The sequence below is a fragment of the Mobula hypostoma genome, chromosome 20, assembly GCF_963921235.1.
Source record: "Mobula hypostoma chromosome 20, sMobHyp1.1, whole genome shotgun sequence".
NCBI lineage: Eukaryota > Metazoa > Chordata > Chondrichthyes > Myliobatiformes > Myliobatidae > Mobula > Mobula hypostoma.
The window spans coordinates 1,994,250-2,010,562 of NC_086116.1; the positions used below are offsets into that span (position 1 = coordinate 1,994,250).

At 42.5% G+C, this 16,313-nt stretch overlaps 1 protein-coding gene across 2 annotated transcripts in view; it reads right to left on the reverse strand.

Moving 5' to 3' along the window:
- Nucleotides 1-6,079: 6,079 nt before the first annotated feature.
- nedd1 (NEDD1 gamma-tubulin ring complex targeting factor) overlaps nt 6,080-16,313 on the reverse strand; it is a 76,735-nt gene continuing 66,501 nt past the window's right edge. For both annotated transcript variants that reach the window (XM_063072239.1, XM_063072240.1), the window contains exon 16: nt 6,080-7,122. In XM_063072239.1, the coding sequence (XP_062928309.1) occupies nt 7,018-7,122 (105 nt within the window). In that variant the 3' untranslated portion in view covers nt 6,080-7,017. The remainder of the gene's footprint in view (nt 7,123-16,313) is intronic.

Sequence of the window (16,313 nt, forward strand, 5' to 3'; positions counted from 1 at the left end):
AAAGGGTTTCTACAGTTATATTAATAGCAAAAGGATAGTGAGGGATAAAATTGGTCCCTTAGAGAATCAGAGTGGACAGTTATGTGCGGAGCCAAAAGAGATAGGGGAAATTTTGAACAATTTCTTTTCTTCGTTATTCACTAAGGAGAAGGATATTGAATTGTGTAAGGTAAGGGAAACAAGTAGGGTAGTTATGGAAACAATGATGATTAAAGAAGAGGAAGTACTGGCGCTTTTAAGGAATATAAAAGCGGCTAAGTTTCTGGGTCCTGTTAGAATATTCCCTAGGACCTTGAGGGAAGTTAGTGTAGAAATAGCAGGGGCTCTGATGGAAATATTTCTATTGTCTTTAGAAACGGGGATGGTGCCAGAGGATTGACGTATTGCTCATGTGGTTCCATTGTTTAAAAAGGGTTCTAAGAGTAAACCTAGCAATCATCTGCCTGTGAGTTTGACATCAGTGGTGGGTAAATTGATGGAAAGTATCCGTAGAGATGGTATATATAATTATCTGGATAGACAGGGTCTGATTAGGAACAGTCAACATGAATTTGTGCGTGGAAGGTCATGCTTGACAAATCTTATTGAATTTTTTGAAGAGGTTGCTAGGAAAGTTGACAAGGGTAAAGCAGTGGATGTTGTCTATATGGACTTCAGTAAGGCCTTTGACAAGGTTCCACACGGAAGATTAGTTAGGAAGGTTCAATCGTTAGGTATTAATATTGAAGTAGTAAAATGGATTCAACAGTGGCTGGATGGGAGATGCCAGAGAGTAGTGGTGGATAACTGTTTGTCAGGTTGGAGGCCAGTGACTAGTGGTGTGCCTCAGGGATCTGTACTGGGTCCAATGTTGTTTGTCATATACATTAATGATCTGGATGATCTGGATGATTAGATTAGATTACGAGGACACTCAGTCCTCGTTTATTGTCACTTAGAAATGCATGCATTAAGAAATGATACAATGTTCTTCCAGTCCGATATCACAGAAACACAGGACAGATCGACTAAAACTGACAAAAACCACATAATTATAACATATAGTTACAACAGTGGAAAGCAATGCTGTAATTTGATAAAGAGCAGACCATGGGCATAGTAAAGAAAAAAGTCTCAAAGTCCCGATAGCCCATCATCTCATGCAGATGGTAGAAGGGAGAAACTCTCCCGGCCATGAACGTCCAGTGCCGCAAACTTGCCAATGCAGCACCCTGGAAGCACCTGACCACAGCTGACTCTGAGTCCGTCCGAAAACTTCGAGCCTCCGACACCGAGCACTATCTCTGCTGAGTGCTTCAAACCCGCCCTGGCCGCTGAGCAACAAGCAAAGCCGAGGACTCGGGGCCTTCCCCTCCGGAGAATCTGGATCACGCAGTAGCAGCAGCAGCAGCGAAACAGGCATTTCAGAAGTTTCACCAGATGTTCCTCCGTGCTCTCATGTCTGTCACCATCAAATCAGGATTGTGCACGGCACTCTACTTGACAGATATCAGATATTCATCACCGGAATGGCCGCTGCGCGCTGCGTCGCACCGCCATCTTCTCCTCACCTGACGGGGTGGTAAATTGGATTAGTAAGTATGCAGGATAAGGTAGGTAAGATAGGTGGCGTTGTGGATAATGAAGTAGGTTTTCAAAGCTTGCAGAGAGATTTGGGCCAGTTAGAAGAGTGGGCTGAAAGATGGCATATGGAGTTTGATGGTGATTAAGTGTGAGGAGCTATTTTGGCAGGACTAATCAAAATAGGACATACATGGTAAATGGTAGGGCATTGAAGAATGCAGTAGAACAGAGGGATCTAGGAATAATGGTGCATAGTTCCCTGAAGGTGGAATCTCATGTGGATAGGGTGGTGAAGAAAGCTTTTGGTATGCTGGCCTTTACAAATTAGAGCATTGAGTATAGGAATTGGGATGTAATGTTAAAATTGTACAAGGCATTGGTGAGGCCAAATTTAGAGTATTGTGTACAGTTCTGGTCACTGAATTATAGGAAAGATGTCAACAAAATAGAGAGAGTACAGAGGAGATTTACTAGAATGTTACCTGGGTTTCAGCACCTAAGTTACAGAGAAAGGTTGAACAAGTTCGGTCTTTATTCTTTGGAGCGTAGAAGGTTGAGGGGGGACTTGATACAGGTATTTAAAATTATGAGGGGGATAGATAGAGTTGATGTGGATAGGCTTTTTCCATTGAGAGTAGGGAAGATTCAAACAAGAGGACATGAGTTGAGAGTTAAAGGGCAAAAGTTTAGGGGTAACATGAGGGGGAACTTCTTTACTCAGAGAGTGGTAGCTGTGTGGAACAAGTTTCCAGTAGAAGTGGTAGAGGCAGGTTCAATTTTGTCATTAATAAAAAAAATTGGATAGGTATATGGACAGGAAAAGAACAGAGGGTTATGGGCTGAGTGCAGGTAGATGGGACGGGGTGAGAGTAAGCATTCAGCACAGACTAGAAGGGCCAAGATGGCCTGTTTCCGTTCTGTAATTGTTATATATATATGAACCACAGGGCATAGGAGCAGAATTAGGCCATTCAGTCCATCAAGTCTGCTCTGCCATTGCATCATGGCTGATTTATTATCCCTCAACTCTATTCTCCTGCCTTTTCCTCATAAAATTTGAGACCCTTAAAAATCAACAAATTATCTCCCTCCGCTTTAAATATACCCAATGACTTAGCCTCCACAACTGTCTGCAGTAATGAATTCCACAGATTCACCAACCTCTAGCTAAAGAAATTCCTTCTCATCTCGGTTTCTTGTATTCTAAGGTTGTCCCATCTGGTCCTAGACTCCTCCACTGTAGGAAATGTCTTCTCTGTGTCCACTCTATCCAGGCCTTTCAATATTCAACAGGTTTCAAAGAGATCCTCTCTCATTCTTCTGAACACCAGCGAGTACAGGCCCAGAGCCATCAAACTCTACTCATACGTTAACCCTTTCATTCCCCAGATCATTCTTGTGAATCTCCTCTGGAATCTCTCCACAGACAGCACATTCTTTCTTGGATAAGAGGCTCAAATACTGCTCACAATACTTCAAGTGCAGACTAAGCATTGCCTTGTAACACATCAGCTTTGCATCCTTCCAGAAATAAATGCTACCTTTCCAACTGCCTTCCTTTTCAACAAGTCTACCTGAAAGATGACCTTTAGGGAACCTGACACGAAGGCTTCCAAGTCCATTTGCACCTCTGATTTCTCAATTTTCTCCCCATGTAGAAAATAGGTTATACCTTTATTCATTCTACCAAAGTGCATGAAAATACACTTCCCTACACCGCATTCCATCTGCCACTTCTTTGCTCATTCTCCTAACCTAAGTCCTTCTGTAGACTTTTTGCTTCCTCAATGCCATCTGCCCTTCTATCTTTATATTGTCCGCAAACTTAAAGCCATCAATCACGTCATCCGAATCATTGACGTATAACATGAAAAGAAGTGGTCACAACTTGAACTCCTTTGGAACAACACAAGTCACTGGCAACCAATCAGGAAAGGCCCCCTTTCTTCCCACTCTGCCTCCTACCAATCTTCTATCCATGCTAGTATCTTTTTTGTAATACCATTGGGTCTTATCTTGTTAAGCAGCCTCATTGCGGCACCTTGCCCTTCTGAAAATCCAAGTTAACAACATCCACTGACTAACCCTACTCTATCCTGCCTGCTATTTCCTCAGATTTCTGGCAGATTACTTGTTTAGAAATCCAGTGCAGAACAGACCCTTGCAGCCCAACATGCCGCACCACTCGGCAATCCACCTAGTGTTCATTTCTAGCTAATTGCGGGACAATTTACAGTGACCAATTAAGCTACCAACTGGTACATCTTTGGACCATGGGAGAAATCATCAATGGCCTGCTATAGTGCTGGTGTTTACGGCTGTTTGTCCTTAGCCATCTTCTCTATTGTGCCCAAGTGTGGTTCAGGGTCCTCATTTCTGCCTCTAAGGTACAGCGCCAAATTATCTTTGTTCTCCCCCATTCCCTCCACCCTTCAGAGGTCCAATTAAGTACTGTTTTAATGATGGAGTTGGCATTTCCCAGAGCTGGGCAAGTCAACATCGTATGCCTTGATGGGAGGAGGCGACTCTACATTGAGGGTCATGGTCTCAGTCTTTCTCTGGCTGACTCGAGTCCAACCTGTCCGTCAAAGGTACATAAGCTCTGAGCTTTCTCTTGCATGTGCTGGTATACATGTAATAGTAATGCAAGGTCTTTTAAAGTTGAGAAGAGAGTCTACTTAATGCTTCTCTGCTGATCTTTCATTGTTTGCCTCAAAACCCAGTCAACCACCAGATTAAATAATATTGCCAAACTGTTGAAGATATCCCTGATCACCACCAAGATCAAGACCAAAATTATTTTTTTAGAATGTACAACACTGGCAACCTTCACTTACTCGGCATCAGTGAAAGCAGATGGACAGGGTCTGACTGACTAAAGACAGTACTGGTGAAACGGTTTTATACTCAGGAAGAGAAGATGGTCAGCATCATGATGGTGTTGCTGTCATTTTGAAGAAAAGCATTGAAAAGTGCTTGGAGTGGAATAGTTGGCTGTTGAGAGTCACACTGAAAGTGAAGCAAGTGAACATAACCATGATCCAGTGCTGTACTCCAACTAACGATAGTGACATTGAAGAAAAGGAAGTCTTCTACAAACAGTTGCAATCGAAGGTAGAGTTAATATCATGCCATGATAATAATGGGAGATCTGAATGCCAAAGTGGGAAATAGCTTGCACTTCACTAGGGTCATGGGCACACAAATATGTGGAACAATGTATAACACTGGTGAAAGATTGGTAGGATTCTGTGCCATGAACAATCTGGTCATAGGAGGGACCTTCTTTCCACACCATGAAATCCACAAACTGACATGGTGCTCACCCAGAGGACATGACAAGAACCAGATTGACCATGTAATGATCAATGGCACGTGGTGATGATCCTTCCAGGATGTAAAAGTGAAGGGAGGAGCAGATACAGGAAGTGATCACCACCTTGTTGTAGCAGTGCTGAAACTCAAGCTGAGAAGCACTAGGAGCAGAACACGTACAAATACGTTTTGATGTTCAAAAGCTCAAGGACACCAGTGTGAGATCTGCCTTCACCATTCAGCTTTGAACAGATTCCAGGTTTTGCAAGACCTTGACAAGGATGTGTCAGTAGACAGGATTGACACAATGTGGAAACAGAATGCCTCAGTCTTTAAGGAGAGCAGCAAGGCTTGTCTAAGATACAGACCCAGAAAGAAGAACAAAGAATGGATACAGCAGGAAACATGAATCTCCAGAGATTCACGAGAAGGTCCAGAGGAAATTCACAAGGATGATTCCAGGAGTGAAAGGGTCAATGTGTGAGTAGTGTTTGATAGCTCTGGGCCTGTGCTCAGTGAAGTTTAGAAAAGAATGGGGGTCCTCATTCATAGAACGATAGAATATTGAAAGGCCTAGTTAGTGGATGTGGAGAGGATGTTTCCTATAGTGGATGAGTATAGGACCAGAGGGTACATTGTCCGAATAGAGGGGCATCCATTTAGAAAAGAGTTGAGAAGGAATTTCTTTAGCCAGTGGGTGGTGAATCTGTGGAAATATTGCCACCAACAGCTGTGGAGGCAAATTCATTGAGTATATTTAAGTGGAGGTTGATGGGTTCTTGATTACTAAGTGTGTCAAAGGTTTCAGGGAGAAGACAGGAGAATGGGGTTGTGAGGGATAGTATATCAGCTATCATGGAATGGCAGAGGAGACTTAAGGGCAGAATAGCCCATTTGTGCTCCTATATTTTCTAGTCATACGGCATTTCTGAGCACACAGCTACTAGTAAAGTTTTAATCCTGTGTAAAATCTTTCCTAAACCATTGAAGGTCAAGCACTTGTCTTCCAATACCAGAAAAGTATAAAAGGCCTTGGAATTAATTGGACTTTGAGTTATTAAAATATTCAAATCCCAAATAACAACCTACAGTATCTGTTACATTACTATTAAATCCAATATTTTTAGTTGAAGTATTTTAATTTATAGAACTACTATACTGGTTTTCTTTGCTACAATGAGAAGTGCTTTGCTTTTAAGTCCTATATTAAGCACAAAATGCTTACCAATATATTTATTGCAACATCACATTTAATATAGTATATTTTCCATCAAAAATATACTGCAATTTAATTGTTAATTCAAAAACAGAATCCATACGAAATTCTTTACAAAATAGTGTAAGTCGATCAATATTAACAATGGCAATTCTACACAACTGCTGAACATCAGGTCAGTCAACAAAAGTGTCAGAATTACTGTCTTATTGGTTGTGTAACCTGGCTATTCCACAAATCTGAAAAAGGCACTTCAGACTATCCTTTCAGTAATAATGCAACTTGTTAAAATATTTAGATTCACTTCTCCAATATTTAAAATACTGCTTGCACCAGAAACAGAGAAAATACTAGCTATTGTCTTTAAGTAGCTGATGTAAAAAAAATTAAAGGTACCTACAACAAGCAATCGACGACTTAAAAATATGAACAAGTATGGTCATTGTAGGCAAACCAATCATTTGTACAAAATAACAGAAGGTAGAAAATGCCAAGTTATAAAACAATCATTCACTTATTGCTTTTGCTTTGAGTAAAATCTGTGTTAGGATCTGGACATATTTAATCAAATCTTCAATCTGATGCTCATTTTGAATTTCAATACACCTTTTTTGTACAATTCTATTATGGAGAAGTCCTGATTGTAGCACATTTCTTGGAAGATTAGTTGCAACACATCAGAATTCAACTGTTTTAGCCTCTTGAGGGACCTTTAATACCTTTATTCCATCCACTTAGACAAACATTTCTGGCTCATTTTACATCAAAAAGGGCCAAATACTCAGATTACTGGTCTTCTTTATGGAGCATCTACATATTAAATAGCAAGAGGATGACATCAGCCTCCATCTCTGCTTGCCTTAAGGAAGTTATTGCTTTTTCTCAGTGCGAAATAGTTTTAGTCAGCATTCAATGTTCTTCTATTAAAATGTAGCTCGTAGTCTCTTGTTTTCTTCTCGCAGCCTCTCATTTTCTGCCACCAGAGCTTCGTTAATTGAGTATCTTTCAAATAAGGCATGGATTTCATTCTGAAAGGAGAATGCAATATTTGAGTCTTTAACCAGTCTGCACAAATGGGTCAAACAAATCCAATACAAACTAAACCAAACTTAAATGCACAAAACTAAGGATTATCATTTACAATAATAGCATTGTCCTTTACATTTCCCTCAATAACTTTTCTCAATTTCATTTTAAGGCCTTTCCAACTATGGCTGGTCCAGTCTGGTTACCATTCAATAGTAAATGGCATGAGACATTGAAACAGAATTAGGCCATTCAACCCATCGATTTTGTTCTAGTATACAGCAAGTCATCAAATGTCAAACTCTGCCTTGAAGATTGTGAATGCCCAACTTTGAACAATGTTGTGCCATCTCATCTTGACTGACAGTCAGCAAACAGCAATGTCCCCAGTTTTCTGTAGGCAGGATATACATGGATTTTAAAAACAAATATTTTGCTGTGTAGCATCGTTGCTATACTGAAATCTGTAGGCAAGATGTGACTAGCCAGCAGTATAAGCCTTCAGCGTTACACTGGGTACAGTTTGGACACTTGTCTGAGTGCTACTAGTACGATGTAATCCAGAACTACCTGTCGCATGGTCGGCGACTAAACCAGCTCCCTCACCAGGCTTGCCTGGTGAGGAGGGTGGCTAGACACCCTGCAGGACGAGAAACAAGACCTGTCAAAGGGCGGATGAACCCTCTCGTAGGGTCAACGGCCATCTAGCAAGCATGTGCTGTGAAGCGCGGAAAAGGGCATCCCTTGCATCAAAGCTTGGTCTGGCCATTCACTGCAACAGAACATCTCCCAGCCGTCTTGGACCCCACCATGCCGCTGGATCCAGGAGGGGATGTCGAGAGGGTGGGTCTGGACCTGTGCAACCCCCTACTCACCTAAAATCCATTCATGCACACGCTGTTCCTTTGAGGAGTGGGGTATAAACCCCATTAACTGACTGAAAGGAACCATGACCATCCTATAGGATGGATAGCCAGAGAGTCAGACAGTTTGGATTAACAGGGTCTACTGGATCTGGACATCACAGAATGGATGGAATTGGTTGATGGCTGGCTTCTTTTTGTGACTCAAGACATATGGAGGAATCACACTGAGTGCAAGGATGTAATAATCTGCGACGAAGTCACTGCTGATAATGTTGGTGCTGTTAAATCTTGGACAACCTCAAACATCCTTTGAAATGCAGACAGTGAATATAGGAATAGAGTGAGGTGGAGGATAAATGCGTGGCTGAGGGATTGGAGCAGGGGGCAGGGATTCAGATTTCTGGATCTTTGGGACCTCTTTTAGGGCAGGAGTGACCTGTACAAAAAGGACGAGTTGCACTTGAATCCCAAGGGGACCGATATCCGAGCAAGGAGGTTTGCTAAGGCTATTGCGGAGAATTTAAACTAGGGTTGCTGGGGGGTGGGAACCAAATTAAAGAGATGGAGGAAGAGGCGGTTGGCTCACAAATAGAGAAAGCTTGGAGACTGAGCGCATCCCTTCTCGATCACCTGCCTATCCTCCCTCTTGCACTGACTGATGGTTTGAGATGTGTCTATTTTAATGCAAGGAGTATTATGAACAAAGCGGATGAGCTTAGAGCGTGGATCAATACTTGGAGCTATGATGTTGTGGCCATTACAGAGACTTGGATGGCTCAGGGGCAGGAATGGTTATTTCAAGTACAGGTTTCCCCCACCATCCGAAGGTAGAGCATTCCTATGAAATGGTTCATAAGCCGGAATGTCGTTAAGCGAAGAAGCAATTACCATTAATTTATATGGGAAAAAAATTTATGAGCGTTCGCAGACCCAGAAATAACCTACCAAATCATACCAAATAACACATAAAACCTAAAATAACAACATATAGTAAAAGCAGGAATGATATGATGAATATACAGCCTACATAAAGTAGAAATACTTCTCCACAATCATTGCCGCACTGTTCTCCGTAGCGGAAATCTCACGCAAGCGCTCTTGGCAGAAACATGGCGCAAGCGCTATCAGGAAAAACACGGCGCAAGTGCTCTCCAGTAACCTTTAAGCTATGAAGCTGCCAAATCATACCAAATAACACGTAAAAATACACAGCCGATATAAAGTAGAAACACTTACCGGAATTGGGACAGCACCAAGCACACTGATGGTGTGTTAGGCTGAATTGTCAGAGGTTGGGGTGGTGCAGTAGTCCCCACCCTCCGGGCAGCGAACCGATACAGATCTGCGGAGAATGCAGCTATACAGCGGTGCCCGGGATGCACCCAGCATATCTTTAAGAAAAAAAAAAGCCCAAACAAACAAGCTAATTAATTAGGTGCCGCCCGGCAAGTAAATGTCAGCCCAGATCAGAGGCGACACAATCGGCAATCGCCTCTGATCTGGGCCAACATTTACGTGCTGGGTGGCACCTAATTAATTAGCTTGTTTATTTCGGCTTTTTTTTTTCTTAAAGATATGCTTGGTGCATCCCGGCTACCGCTGCATTCTCCGCAGATCGGTATCTGTCTGCGGCCTAGGGGTTGGGGTGGTGGGACACTGGGGTGTCATCTCGTCGTCTGTTTCCATGAGGGTAGGCAGGTCATCTTCTTCTATGTCTGCCTGCCTCGATGTCGAAGGTCAAGGTTCGTCCTCTGCTGTGGCTGATGTGGAAGGCTTGCTTGACTGCTGAGCCTCGCGCATTTTTCTATCATACAGTTCTTTGTAAGCACTCAAACCATCCTGCAAATATGCCCTAAACCGACATACCCTTTCAAAATTAAAGTTGCACTTCATCATTACAATGAAAATCTCACGCAGTTGCTTCACGTTCAGTTCCTGGATGACTTCACTTTCGGTCCGTTCGCTACTGCATTCGGTTTTGATTGTTATCCTTTCCTCTTCCAATTGCATCAGCTTTTCATCTATCAGTTCTTGGTCATGGGATCCAAAACCTCTTCAACATCATCTTCGTCAGCTTCCACAAGCCAAACTCACTTTGTCCTTGCTTCGTTCACCACAATTGAAACGCTTAATTACGTCTAGTTTTATGCTAAGTGTAACACCCTTATGAGCTCTTTTAGGATTTTCTGATACCTTAGAACTCATCTTGCTAACGGCTGCTCACAGGCACGTGTTTAAGCAATGCCAGCTATAATGCAGTTCTAAATCCGGGGGATGAGCGGCTGCTCGGGGCACGCGGAGCACTGCCTTTTATCGCGTGCTGATTTTTTTTGTGCACTGCCTTTTTTCGTAACAGCGAAAACAGGTAACTAATGTAGGTCTTTCGTAATAGTGAGGTTTCGTAAAGCCGAATGTTCGAAAAGCGGGAGACACCTGTACCAGGCTTGAGATAGTTTCAGAAAGGATGGGGGGGGGGCGCAAAAGAGGTGGGGGCGTGGTACGTTTTTTGGCTCATCATAACAAAACTTTCAATTTCCAGGTACATTTACATTTCTTCCCCTCACAGATATCAGCTATCAGAACACTTCCATCAAAGTACAGACATCACCACCACATCCTATACAAAAGCCCTTATTAGTATAGCAGAAAGGTTTACATCTACATATTGTAGAAAAGGTTGCCATGTTTTATGAAAACTATTTGTTTTTGAGTGTACCAAAGGAATGTACTCTATGATTAATATACACCAACCAGAAAGTCCAGGGGCCTTATCGGATATCAAACAAAGTAAAATGTTCTTCCTCACACAAAATGTCAGGATATTAAGAAGTTTTTTCTGATGTGCATTAATAATAATAATTGGGTCGGCCTAAGAGAAAAGGCACTAGGTCCAGTTCAAGCTCCATCTTCAGAATCTTTTCTATTTCACCCAAAATATCACTCCAGTATGCCTGAAGTTTGGGACAAGTCAAAAAACAATGGGTGAGAGTTTCAGTATTTCCTTTACATTTAGAACACATTGGAAAAACCCCCATCTTAAATTTCGAGACACGATCTGGAATCAGATGGGCTCTATGCAGAATTTTGAGTTGCAATGCTTTAGTTCTATTACAAACTGAAATTTTCTTTGCATTATCATAGATGTCTTTCCACGTTTCAGCTGTAATTTCTGCTCCCAGCTCTCCCTCCCAGACCCTTCCCAGCTGCTCAGCCTCTCCACGTTGTAAGAAGTACTGATGGAGATTTCACCCTTAGAACAAAACACACATCAGTTAACAATGATGTTTTTTTCTGTATATAATCTCTTAACTGAAAGAAACGAAAAAGATCCTTGCTGGGTTTGTTGAATTTCTGTATTATTTGACTAAAAGACATCATCAAACAAATTTCCTAGATGGAAACTACCCTTAGAAATCCAAAGTTTAAATCCAGGATCCAGGCTGAAAATCTGTACTGCTGGTTATTGGAGTGAAGGGTGATATTTTCGCTGAGTTGCCCTCATTTGTCGCACTGCCCTCCAAGCCCTGATTGTGTTAATTATTACTGGATTGTGACAATATTCCTTAACTAGTTTCATCTTATTGAGGAAAAGCAAATTAATAAGAGGGCATTTTGTTTGTGAGGCTTCAATGTCCAGCCAAATTGAGGAGGGATCCCTGCAAACCCAGTCAACCACATAAGATAAAAAGGAACTTAACTGGGAAGCAGTAACTTAGACATTTTAATACTTTTAGACTTTTTTTGTTCCAAATGAAAGAACCAAACTAGCCATTTTTTAATATATATATATTTTTTTTAAATTAAAGTGTTTGTTAGGTGAAAATGACTGGAATCATTTGTATTTGGCAGAGCAGACGAGGAAGTATATTCATTTTCAGCAAGGATATTCTGCCAAGCCAAGAAATGGGAAGAGTGCTTCATCGCTCAAGACCCTGTTTGATTTTGTCAAATAACTGTGTAAAGTTAGCTTTGAACAATTGATCAAATGTAGGTGTGATAAATATGCCTAGGTAAGCAAAACCTGTCTGTGACCATTTAAACACCCTGAGTGTCAGGTATCTGCTGCAGATTCCCCAGAGGCATAGCCTCTGATTTAGTGAAGTTGATTTTATAACCTGAAAAGGTGCTAAATCAATTGATGCATTGTATAAGGTGGTACACTGACATAGCAGGGTTTGATAAAAAAAATTAGAACATCATCCGCATACAATGTAATTTTATGTGACTTTAGTCCTATGTCTGGAGCAGATATTCTGCCAATGGCTCGATCACTATTGTGAAAAGCAGTGGTGATAAAGGGCAGTCCCTCTGGGGACAATACTAAAATTATCTGACCTAATACCATTAGTAAGAATCGCAGCCAGAGGATCATTGTAAAGGACCTTCACCCACTTAATAAAATAATTGCCCAAACCAGATCATTCTAAAGTGAAAAAAGGTACAGCCATTCGACACGATCAAAGGCCTTTTTCTGCATGCAAGGAAACCACCAAGCCGTCCGCTGCCTGTTGCTGACATAATGCAAAGAGTATTGTGATCAAAGCGGATAAGCTTAGAGCGTGGATCAGTATTTGGAGCTATGATGTTGTGGCCATTGCAGAGACTTGGATGGCTCAGGGGCAGGAATGGTTACTTCAAGTGCCAAGCTTCAGATGTTTCAGAAAGGACAGGGAGGGAGGCAAAAGAGATGGGGGCGTGAAACTGTTGATCGCAGATAGAGTCACGGCCATAGAAAAGGAGGCAGACATGGTCTACAGAGTCTCTGTCGGTGGAAATTAGGAACAGGAAGGGGTCAATAACTCTACTGGGTGCTTTTTTTTTAATATACAGACCACCCAATAGTAACAGGGACACTGAGGAACAGATAGGGAGACAGATTCTGCAAAGACGAGAGAAGAGATTGCTGAGCCTCTGGCTAGGATCTTTATGTCCTCGTTGTCCACGGGAATGGTACCGGAGGATTGGAGGGAGGTGAATATTGTCCCCTTGTTCAAAAAAGGTAGTAGGGGTAGTCCAGGTAATTATAGACCAGTGAGCCTTACGTCTGTGGTGGGAAAGCTGTTGGAAAAGATTCTTAGAGATAGGATCTATGGGCATGTAGGGAATCATGGTCTGATCAGGGACAGTCAGCATGGCTTTGTGAAGGGCAGATCGTGTCTAACAAGCCTGACAGAGTCCTTTGAGGAGGTGACCAGGCATATAGATGAGGGTAGTGCAGTGGATGTGATCTATATGGATTTTAGTAAGGCATTTGACAGGGTTCCACACAGTAGGCTTATTCAGCAAGTTAGAAGGCATGGGATCCAGGGAAGTTTGGCCAGGTGGATTCAGAATTGGCTTGCCTGCAGAAGGCAGAGGGTGGTGGTGGAGGGAGTACATTCAGATTGGAGGATTGTGACTAGTGGTGTCCCACAAGGGTCTATTCTGGGACCTCTATTTTTTGTGATTTTTATTAACGACCTGGATGTGGGGTTGAAGGGTGGGTTGGCAAGTTTGCAGACGACACAAAGGTTGGTGGTGTTATAGATAGTGTAGAGGATTGTCAAAGATTGCAGAGAGACATTGATAGGATGCAGAAGTGGGCTGAGAAGTGGCAGATGGAGTTCAACCCGGAGAAGTGTGAGGTGGTACACTTTGGAAGGACAAACTCCAAGGCAGAGTACAAAGTAAATGGCAGGATACTTGGTAGTGTGGAGGAGCAGAGGGATCTCGGGGTACATGTCCACAGATCCCTGAAAGTTGCCTCACAGGTGGATAGGGTAGCTAAGAAAGCTTATGGGGTGTTAGCTTTCATAAGTCGAGGGATAGAGTTTAAGAGTCACGATGTAATGATGCAGCTCTATAAAACCCTGGTTAGGCCACACTTGGAGTGCTGTGTCCAGGTCTGGTCACCTCACTATAGGAAGGATGTGGAAGCATTAGAAAGGGTACAGAGGAGATTTACCAGGATGCTGCCTAGTTTAGAAAGTATGCATTATGATCAGAGATTAAGGGAGCTAGGGCTTTACTCTTTGGAGAGAAGGAGGATGAGAGGAGACATGATAGAGGTGTACAAGATAATAAGAGGAATAGATAGAGTGGATAGCCAGCACCTCTTCCCCAGGGCATCACTGCTCAATACAAGAGGACATGGCTTTAAGGTAAGGGGTGGGAAGTTCAAGGGTGATATTAGAGGAAGGTTTTTTTACTCAGAGTGGTTGGTGCGTGGAATGCACTGCCTGAGTCAGTGGTGGAGGCAGATACACTAGTGAAGTTTAAGAGACTACTAGACAGGTATATGGAGGAATTTAAGGTGGGGGCTTATATGGGAGGCAGGGTTTGAGGGTCGGCACAACATTGTGGGCCGAAGGGCCTGGACTGTGCTGTACTGTTCTATGTTCTAAAGGTGTAATAATAACAGGGGTGTCGTGGTGGGAGATTTTAATTTCCCAAATATCTATTTGTATGTCCTAGATTTAGGGGTTTAGATGAGGTGGGGTTTGTTAGGTGTGTTCAGGAAGGTTTCTTGACACAATAAGTAGATAAGCCTACAAGAGGAGAGGCTGTACTTGATCTGGTATTGGGAAATGAACCTGGTCAGGTGTCAGATCTCTCACTGGGAAAGCATTTTGGAGATAGTGATCACAACTGTCTCCTTTACCATAGCATTGGAGAAGGATAGGAACAGACAATTGGGAAAGCGTTTAATTGGAGTAAGGGGAAATATGAGGCTATCAGGCAGGAACTTGGAAGCAGATGTTCTCAAGGAAATGTATGGAATGGCAAATGTTCACAGAGAATATTTGCATGGATTTCTGCATAGGTATGTTCCAATGAGACAGGGAAAGGATGGTAGGGTACAGGAACCGTGGTGTACAAAGGCTGTTCTAAATCTAGTCAAGAGAAGAAGAGCTTACAAAAGGTTCAAAAAGCTAGATAATGATAGAGAGCTAGAAGATGAGGCTAGCAGGAAGGAGCTCAAGAAAGAACTTAGGAGAGACAGAAGGGGCCATGAGAAGGCTTGGCAGACAGGATTAAGGAAAACCCAAGGCATTCTACAAGTATGTGAAAAGCAAGAGGATAAGACGTGAGAGAATAGTACCAATCGAGCGTGATAGTGGAAAAATGTGTATGGAACCAGAGGAGATAGCAGAGATACTTAATGAGAACTTTGCTTCAGTATTCACTACGGAAAAGGATCTTGGCGATTGTAGGGATGACTTACAGTGGACTGAAAAGCTTGAGCATGTAGATATTAAGAGGATGTGCAGGAGCTTTTGGAAAGCATAAAGTTGGATAAGTTACCGGGACCAGACAAGATGTAACCCAGGCTACTGTGGGAGGTGAAGGAAGAGAAGGCTGAGCATCTGGTGATGTTCTTTGCATCATCAATGGGGATGAAAGAGGTTCCGGAGGATTGGAAGGTTGCGGTTGTTGTTCCACTATTCAAGAAAGGGAGCAGAGACAGTCCAGGAAATTATAAACCAGTGAGTCTTACTTCAGTGGTTGGTAAGTTGATGGAAAAGATCCTGAGAGGCAGGATTTATGAACATTTGGAGAGGCATAATATAATTTAGGAATAGTCAGCATGGCTTTGTCAAAGACAAGGTCATGCCTCATGAGCCTGACTGAATTTTTTGAGGATGTGACTAAACACATTGATGAAGGTAGAGCAGTAGATGTAGTGTATATGGATTTCAGCAAGGTACTTGATAAGGTACCCCATGCAAGGCTAATTGAGTAAGTAAGGAGGCATGGGATCCAAGAGAACATTGCTTTCTGGATCCGGAATTGGCTTACCCATGGAAGGAAGACAGGTAGACATGTTATATTCTGTATGGAGGTCTGTCACCAGTGGTGTGCCTCAGAGATCTGTTCTGGGACCCCTACTCTTCGCGATTTTTATAAATGACCTGGATGAAGTGGGGGGTGGGTTAGTAAATTTGCTGATGACACAAAGTTGGAGGTGTTGTAGATAGTGTGGAGGGCTTTCAGAGGTTACAGCGGGACATTGATAGGATGCAAAAATGGGCTGAGAAGTGGCAGATGGAGTTCAACCCAGGTAAGTGTGAGGTGGTTCATTTGGGTAGGTCAAATATGATGACAGAATATAATACTAATGGTAAGACGCTTGGCAGTGTGGAGGATCAGAGGAATCTTGAGGTCCGATTCCATAGGACACTCAAGGCTGCTGCTCAGGTTGACTCTGGTTAAGAAAGCATACAGTGTATTGGCCTTCATCAATCGTGGGATTGAATTTAGGAGCCAAGAGGTAATGTTGCAGCTATACAGGACCCTGGTCAGACCCCACTTGGAGTACTGTGCTCAGTTCTGGTCACCTCACTGTA